At 46.2% G+C, this 9,115-nt stretch overlaps 1 protein-coding gene across 1 annotated transcript; it reads right to left on the bottom strand.

Moving 5' to 3' along the window:
* Nucleotides 1-295: 295 nt before the first annotated feature.
* On the bottom strand, nt 296-2,652 carry UQCR11 (ubiquinol-cytochrome c reductase, complex III subunit XI). The gene is made up of 3 exons (XM_075264551.1): nt 2,543-2,652; nt 2,278-2,411; nt 296-517 (listed from the first exon to the last, which is right to left on the bottom strand). Exons 1-2 carry the CDS (start codon nt 2,590-2,592, stop codon nt 2,291-2,293), a joined length of 171 nt encoding a protein of 56 aa, XP_075120652.1. The 5' UTR covers nt 2,593-2,652; the 3' UTR covers nt 296-517; nt 2,278-2,290.
* Nucleotides 2,653-9,115: the final 6,463 nt, after the last annotated feature.

Here is a 9,115-nt window from a genome sequence, read left to right as displayed (position 1 = left end):
TGTCTGTGTCCAACAGGTAGTGTCCGCTCAAAATCTCACACGGGCATTAGGAGCGGACACTTGATCACCATTTAAATAAATGACAAGTGTCACAGACACAGCTAGTGTCCGCTCCTAATGCCCGTGTGAGATTTTGAGCGGACACTACCTGTCAGACACAGACGGTAGGGTGAACGCCCCCTAAGGGAATCAGTTCCAGAACCCTTTCCTTATCACCTTACTGACATTATAATGTCATGACTTAAATAGTAAAATATATAATTTTTTTTATTTTATTATTACCGCATTCACACTGACTACAAAAGTATCATATTGTTTCTCCTTTAGTGACATTTTTTTTAATGAAGTGCTATTCATAGAATTAGGTAAAACGGTTTATTAGTAAATGTGCAACAGGAGTTTCTTCATAAATATTCTGAATTTTTTAATTGACGAAAACGGTAAAGAACCATAGACCATGGTGTCCAGCTTTCACGTATATTTGTCCATTCACATTAATCAGACATCAGCCAGTAATCTGCAAGATAAACAGGACATTGGTGATAATTTACTTTTAAAATAAAATGTTCTACACAACATAGGGTTTTTTTCTTCTTCCAGGTGGATATCTGAAATCAGTACATTGATGACCTGATCTTAGACCATCAGATTGGTGGGGGTGAAACTTTCAGCACTTTTGCTGATCAGCTGCTTGAATAGGTACAGCATTTCTACAGCAGCCCCTTTCGTTTACCTTCATGCTGTCTGAACAGCAAATATACAGTAGTATGGTGTAGGGTAACGTAACTTCATATCCAAGAGAATGATGCTACATCGCTGCAACACCCTGAACCACCACTACTCATTAGATGACGAAGGTATACGAACCAAGTTCCACATACCACATTGCAGTAGCCCCTACGAGCAGGAGGTGCCAGTAGTCAGACCAACTACTGGACAGAAATGGCCACTCCATAAAATAAGCAAAATAACTAACTAGAATTCTTAACTATATACAGAAACTGCAATCCTGGTTTTCAAAACAAATTCTGCTTTTGTGACACCAGTAACAACCCCCCCCCCACTCCCATGCAAATATGACCAAAAAAAATAAATAAAAAATTGTGATCAACCTAGCATTGCCGCTATATAGAGCCCTAACAATATTCAGCCAGGGTAAATGGCTGGCACATGATCAACGGGGTTGAGCAGAACTTGAAATTTCAGGATCGTTTTTAAAAACCGATTTCCGATCATTTTCCATTCGATCCCAATGCAAGTCAACGGGATTTTTTTAAATAATCGAAGATCGGATTTTAAAAACAATCCTATTCACTAAACAGCATGTAGTCCAAAAATTGTTTCCACGCTGTGTGGTGATTAAAAAAAAAAAAAAAACCCTGGTGTCCGCTTACCTGCACAGATCCGCTGCCAGTTCTTAAGAAGAACTGGCAGAAGCAGCGGATCTGTGCAAGTAAGCGGACACCACGGGGGATTTTTTTTTTTTTTTTTTTATCACTACACAGCATGGAGTCTAGTAGATAGACAAGTCAATGTTCAGTAGTATCCATCTACTCGCGAACTTGCCTCGCTTCCTCAAAGCAGCGCAGCACAGTGATTTACCGCAGCCCGCCACTCTTCTGCTTAGTCTGTTTTACTGTATATTCAGCTGCGTATATGGTAAACAGGGACGAAGCAGTAGAGTGGCAGGCTGCGGTAAATCCATAGGAATGAATGGTCGCAGCCGGCACTCAGGGGGTTAAGCGAATGGCCGCTTCCATTCATTCCTATGGGTGCTAAGCTTTTCCCACAATGCTTGGCCAGTAGCCAAGCATTGTGGGAAATAACCTCCGATCTCGATCCCCCCGAAAAGATCGGAATCCCGATCGCTCAACCGTAATGACAAATTGTAAAGCGCTGCGGAATATGTTGGCGCTATATAAATAAAATTTATTGATTGACCAACCTTTTAATACTCAATGCAAAACTGAGAACTGTCTGTTCTTTATAGTAGCGCAGACAGATTTTGTACACAGGACCAGCCAAGTCTGACCATTAGCCCAGAGGAGACCATATGTATTTGCATAAATTTAGGCTGCACGTTAGGGCTGCCAATGGGGAACCACTGACATACAAATGAAGATCCATTCCTTTACACATCCCACAATAAGACACTGGCACTGAATAATTCTAATGGGTGTCAGTCAGTCCAGGCATATAAGTGGCCAAGTGACTAGCAGACAGAACTGACAGAGCATACAGGACGCCAGTCATTGCTTCCATTACAGGTATACTTACTTAAATGCAATGCTCACTTCTCTTGCTTAAATTTGCCATTGATATAAGGAACATAGTCAAGGAAAAGCCGCCAGTCAGTCGCCCAGACCAGTCCCACCGCACCTACTGAACCCCATGTGAACAGCGTTGGAGCCCTGCAGAGAAGCAAGAAATGACAAGGACGTAAGTAGAAGTATATGTCCATACAGCAAGTGTGCGTCCCGCGGCCGATATGAGGTAGAAGCAGGCGCTAGAAGAGGAATACAGCGCTCTTCCACTGCCTTACCAGTTTTTGGCCAGCTGCACATAGCGAGGACCCAGAGCCTTAGAGATCATGACTCCCACTTCCCTCAATGTGACCTGGAGCTGCGGACAGACAGGAAGTGCTTATAAAGCCTGAACTCAACACGATGAGAAGGACCCTGCCTAAGCTGCCCATTACGTGCCTGTCTGCGGTCTCTGCCTATTTACAGTCGAATTTGCCATCGTTAAGTCACAATTTAGTCATCTCCAATTCGTGTCGCAATTATATGAGATTCTTTATGAAGCTCTGCTCTTTTCTATGTTTCTAAAGGAAGACAGGCAAATATTAGACAGTCTGGGCGCCTCATGAAAACGCGATACTCGGTCGTGACTAGAATGGAATTGCTCCTGGTAGGTATGATGTCACAGGAAAGGGCGTGGCCTCTCAAAGGAGGGCGGAGTTTTGGCAATCACTGCTCTGTGCTGTATAGAGGAAGCCGAGCACATGTAGATGGAGAACTGAAAGCAGAGAGGATTGTGTTGTGGTAATAGAGGATGGAAGGGGAGAGACAGGTTTGTTTTACATGACACTGCAAGTTGGATGAGGGAAGGAGTGAAATAGTTACATAGGTCTGCACGTTGGATGAGGCTCAGGGCAGCAAGTGATGTAGTTACATGGGACTGCACGTTGGATGAGGCTGAGGGAAGGCGTGATTTAGTTACATGGGACTGCGTGTTGGATGAGGCTGAGGGAAGGAGTGATGTATTTACATGGGACTGCATGTTGGATGAGGCTGACGGGAGAGAGTGATGTAGTTATACATGAGTCCCCCTTTGACAACAATAACAAAGGATTAACTCCCGCCCTTCCTATTTCCGGTCGAAGATCTCTTTCCGGTTTTGAGAGTTTGCCATGTCTAGCAGGGGTATAGGCATACTGTTTCGTGGTTACGACGAGCCTGCTGCAGAACCTCATTTGCTAAATGCTATACAGTATATATATTCATTTGCCGAATGCTATATATATGTATAGCATTCGGCAAATGAACACTGATTCTGCAGCAGGCACGTCCTTGCTTACGGGCAGGCAAGAGTTTTTCTCATTGGAATGAATAGTCCGATGTTAGACTCCGCCTCCTCAGACGAGCCTCTGGCAGAACCAGCGTTGATTGGCCAAATCACTGGCAACTGGCCAATCAACGCTGGTCTATTCATTTCAATGAGAAAAAGTCAACTGGTAACAGCATACTTACCTGCTCGTAGCAAGGACGAGCCTACTACACAATCAGCCTTCATTTGCCGAATGCTATACACTGTATAGCATTCAGAAAATGAGGTTCTGCAGCAGGCTCGTCGTAACCCGAGGACCATACCCTGAAGTACATACCCAGCCCTGGTTAATTCACTAAGGAACAGGAAGTCTTCTTGCCGCCCTTCCATTGCGCATGTGCCAACCGGAAGTTCGCAGGGGGACTCATGTATATGGGACTGCACGTTTGATGAGGCTGACGGTAGAGAGTGATGTACAGTCATGGCCAAAAGTTTTGAGAATGACACAAATCTTATATTTTCACATGATCTGCTGCCGTTTTATGTGTGTTTGTCAGATGTTTTTATTACATACAGAAATATAATTGCAATCATATTATGAGTAATAAAAGCTTATATTGACAGTTAGAATGAGTTAATGCAGCAAGTCAATATTTGCAGTGTTGACCCTTCTTCTTCAGGACCTCTGCAATTCTCCCTGGCATGCTCTCAATCAACTTCTGGACCAAATCCTGACTGATAGCAGTCCATTCTTGCACAATCAATGCTTGCATTTTGTCAGAATTTGTAGGTTTTTGTTTGTCCACCCGTCTCTTGATGATTGACCACAAGTTCTCAATGGGATTAAGATCTGGGGAGTTTCCAGGCCATGGACCCAAAATCTCTATGTTTTGTTCCCTGAGCCATTTAGTTATCACATTTGCTTTATGGCAAATCCACTCCCTGTACCTTTTGCAGAATATCAGTCTGTCCCTGATGTTTTTTCTGGAGAGAAGTGGCTTCTTTGCTGCCCTCCTTGAGACAAGGCCTTGCTCCAAGAGTCTCCGCCTCACAGTGCGTGCAGATGCACTCACACTTGCTCGCTGCTATTCCTGAGCAAGCTCTGCACTGCTGGTAGCCCGATCCCGCAGCTAAAACACTTTTAAGAGACGGTCCTGGCGCTTGCTGGTCTTTCTTTGGCGCCCTGGAGCCTTTTTGCCAACAATGGAACCTCTCTCCTTGAAGTTCTTGATGATGCGATAGATTGTTAACTGAGGTGCAATCTTTCTAGCTGCGATACTCTTCCATGTTAGGCCATTTTTGTGCAGTGCAATGATGACTGCACGCGTTTCTTTAGAGATAACCATGGTTAACAGAAGAGAAATAATGATGCCAAGCACCAGCCTCCTTTTATAGTGTCCAGTGGTGTCATTCTTACTTAATCATGACAGATTGATCTCCAGCCCTGTCCTCATCAACACCCACACCTGTGTTAATGGAGCAATCACTCAAACGATGTTAGCTGGTCCTTTTAAGGCAGGGCTGCAATGATGTTGAAATGTGTTTTGGGGGATAAAGTTCATTTTCTAGGCAAATATTGACTTTGCAAGTAATTGCTGTTAAGCTGATCACTCTTTATAACATTCTGGAGTATATGCAAATTGCCATTAGAAAAACTGAAGCAGTAGATTTTGTAGAAATTAATATTTGTATCATTCTCAAAACTTTTGGCCATGACTGTAGTTACATGGAACTGCATGTTGGATGAGGCTGAGGGAAGGTGTGATGTAGTTACATGGGACTGCATGTTGGATGAGGAGGGAGCGAGTGATGTAGTTACATGGGACTGCATGTTGGATGAGGGGAGAGAGTGATGTAGTTACATGGGACTGCATGGAGGGAGACAGTGTCCTTTGGGTGTTTCTTACATTTAAGGGGGCACAGGAGATACTGATTTGGGGGTACTGGCATCTAAGGGGGGGGAGGGGGGTAGTGGCGTACAGTATTACATGCCAAGCAGTGCCCCCCCCCCCCCCGCACAGTATTACATGCCCAGCAGTGTGTCCCCTCCACACACAGTATTACTTGTCCAGCAGTGTGTTCCTGCCCCCTCCCCCCCCACACACACAGTACTACATGCCAAGCAGTGTGTCTCTCTCCCCCCCCCCCCCTTCCCAAAGCACTATATGCTCCCAATAGCCCCCCTCTGCTCTGTTGATATTAATCTACACTGTGGTCTCTTCAGACCCCAGAGAATAGTAATCGGAGGCTCAGGGAAGGTGAGTAAAAATAACAAACACTAATCATCGCCTTTCTTGGGCATCCTGTCTATGGCTGTCTTCAGCATTTTCCCGACGTCTCTGTTGAGGCCTGTGATTGGTCCTCAGCAGTCATGTGGGGGGACACTGACGTCATTATGCCGCTGTGCTCCATCTGACTGCTGGGGCCTTATCTCAGGCTTCAGTCACATGATGGAATACACCAGAGAGGACGCAGAGCCCATGAGAGGTGAGTATATCTATTTATTATTTTAAGTAATCTCCCCTGGGTTAGTATCTATTGAAAAAGGGCCTGGCAACATGGAACCAGGCTTTCCCCGACTGCTGTCATATTGGTACTGGACCCCGGCTATCTCCAGATGGCCACTGGCCCTGTGTCTCACCGGGCCAGGTCATGATCGTTACACTCCTGGCTGTTGGTCTTTGAGGTACTGCTGGCATCTAATTGGGGGCACAGGATTTGGCGTACTGCTGGCATCTAAGGGGGGGGGGAGGTCTTTGGGGTACTGCTGGCAACTAAGAAGGGGCAGGGGGTCTTTTGGAGTTCTGCTGGAATCTGAAGGAGGGGCAGGGGCCTTTGGGGGGAGAATCTGAAGGGGAGGGCAGGGGTGCAGTTGGCATCTGAAGGAGGGCATGAGTCCCTTGGATGCTGCTAGCATCTAAGTGGGCAGGGATCCTTGGGATGCTGCTGGTATCTGATGGAGAGCAGGGGTCCTTAGGGTGCTACTGGTATCTGAAGAAAGGTAGGGGTCCTCTAGGTGCTGCTGGCATAAAGGGGGAGGTCCTTGGGGTGCTATTAGCATCTAAGGTGGATGCTGCTGGCATGGATAATAATAATAATACATTTTATTTATATAGCGCCAATATATTCCGCAACGCTGTACAATTTATAGGGTTCAGATACAGACATACATAACAAAGAATGTCATTTCACACAATGGGACTGAGGGCCCTGCTCAAAAGAGCTTACAATCTATGAGGTAGAGGGGGTGACACAAGAGGTAGCAGGGGCAGCATTGCTTATGCAGTGTTCAGACAATTTTGTGCATTAGGAATTGTGATAGGCTTGTCTGAAAAGATGCGTCTTTAGTTTGCGTTTGAAACTGTAGAAGTTGGGAGTTAATCTTATTGTCCGGGGTAGAGCATTCCAGAGAAGTGGTGCAGCTCGGGAGAAGTCTTGTATACGAGCGTGGGAGGTTCTGATAATAGAGGATGTAAGTGTTAGATCATTGAGTGAGCGGAGAACACGGGTTGGGCGGTAGACAGAGATGAGGGAAGAAATGTAGGGAGGTGCGGCTTTATGGAGAGCCTTGTGGATGAGAGTAATAACTTTATATGCATGCGTTTGTGCGGGATCCCAGGGGTATTGAATTTGTGTGTTGGGTTCCTGGCGCACTACTTGTGTGTGAGAGGGAGTTCTGAAGGTGGTCCCAGGGTGCTGCCACCTGTGTACTTGTTTGGAGGTCCCTGGGATGCTACCTGTGTGTGTGAGGTGGTGCTGGTGGTGGCCTCTTGGGTACTTCCACCTGTGGGCATGTGGCAGAGGTTCTGAGGCACTGCTTTGTAGTGTTTAGGTCACTTGGATGCTGCCTTCATATAAATTCAGTGCTGCCAGTATGTGGGCAGAGGTTGTTGATGGGCCCTGAGATGCTACCACCGGTGTGCGTTTGGGGATGCTGCCTGTGTGTTGGAGGGGTCTGGCACCTGGGGTGTTGCCACCTATGTGTTAGGGTGCTCCTGCTGTATACGGACGGGGATGGGGGGCTTCGGTCCCTGGTGGTATGCCATCTGTAACCTGAGAGGGGCATGGGGGCTGCCATCTGTATGCTAGGGGACATCCAGGACCTGGGAGCTGCCTCCTGTGTGAGCTGTATGCATAAATATTCTGCACTGCTCACTCTCCAACCCTGCAGTGATCACTAGCACCAAACTGAAGGTCATTGCTGTATAAAGAGGTTATTCACAATGCAGGGACTCCTTCAGAGCAGGAAGAGTCCCTGCACTAGATGGGGGTGAATCTTAAAACATTACTTTTCTGTGTGTCATAACCATAACCGAGTGTAAACCCTTGACTGTGACTCCTGCACTTGGGTTTAGTTGTGGTCAGGTTATAACTGCAATTAACCCTTTCTAGTGCATGAGTTAGCAATTCTAACAAATGTCAGGGTCACTTTACTCTCCCTGTATAGCAGGTGTAACCCTAAGGAAGATTAGGGCAGCTATACTTTATTTCAGGGGTCAGCAACCTTCGGCACTCCAACTGCTGTGAAACTACAACTCCCAACATGCTCCATTCACTTCCATGGGAGTTCCAAGAACAGCAGAGCAAGTATACATGCTGGGAGTTGTAGTTTTACAACAGCCGGTGTACCAGAGGTTATATAACCTCCGCTTTATTTGTATAGCAGGCTGTCTGTCCCCCCCCCCCCATATATTCATTAATACAACATGCCTCCCGAAGACCACCAAGTGTGCCTGGTGAGCTGTATTCACCACTGACTCCCCAACCTCCTGCAGTCAGTGGTTCCATCTAAGTGATTGAATTGCTGATTTCCCAAGAAGGGGTTAATCACAAGCTTGACATGACTGTGGTTAAGGCCCCACGTAGCACTTGCAGCAAAGAAATGCTATTGGAAAATCCGCAACGCATCGGGGTTCTTCCTGTAGCGCTTTGTACAGGTTTCCTCTGTGGAGTTTCTGCTTTAATTATACCAATAGGGAAGCCGGCGGTGTGTCCTGGGGTATAATAGGCATGCTCCGATTTCCAAAACCATGACAGTGCAGCATATCCGCTGCATGTATTTTACCGTAAAATGGGGATGAGATTGTTTTGTTTTTTTCTGCCACGTTTCTTCCACGGTGTTTAAGTGATGTGGGGCACCTGCCTAATGGCTATCTACTTTCTCAGGATAGGCCATCAATATTAAACCTGCAGGGGAACCCCAACACGTGAAACCCCTGCATATCTCGAGATTGTAATGGCGCATTGCTGCGGTACCTACACTCACCACTACAGTTTGTACAGCATCGGAGATCTGCAGGAGCCCCCACACATCTAATGGCTATCTTGAGGTACTATCCTTTCAGTAGGAGGAGTCCTCACTTCTGGTTCTCAATTAAATAAAAAAAAGGTTACTAGACTTAATTTGTGGCTAGATTCACATTGGCTGCAGAAATCGTCAGAGAGAAAAGTCCTGCACGGAGGATTGTTCTTTCTGCCCCTTTCAGTATGGAAACTGCTGACCCCATTAAGTCAGTGGAGTCCACTGGTGTTCATGAGCAACCAATGTTTTAGCGATCTGGCTCTT

This window comes from Leptodactylus fuscus, chromosome 1 (assembly GCF_031893055.1).
Source record: "Leptodactylus fuscus isolate aLepFus1 chromosome 1, aLepFus1.hap2, whole genome shotgun sequence".
Lineage (NCBI taxonomy): Eukaryota > Metazoa > Chordata > Amphibia > Anura > Leptodactylidae > Leptodactylus > Leptodactylus fuscus.
Note: the sequence above shows the minus strand (reverse complement) of the source record. Positions and strands in the feature narration are given on the sequence as shown.

What these genes read in the sequence shown, in the direction of transcription:
- UQCR11 (XM_075264551.1), bottom strand. Translation starts at nt 2,592, where the DNA reads ATGATCTCTAAGGCTCTGGGTCCTCGCTATGTGCAGCTGGCCAAAAAC. An exon ending in GTGCAGCTGGCCAAAAACTG is followed by an intron (nt 2,412 to 2,542) that starts GTAAGGCAGTGG and finishes GCTTCTCTGCAG; the next exon opens with GGCTCCAACGCTGTTCACAT.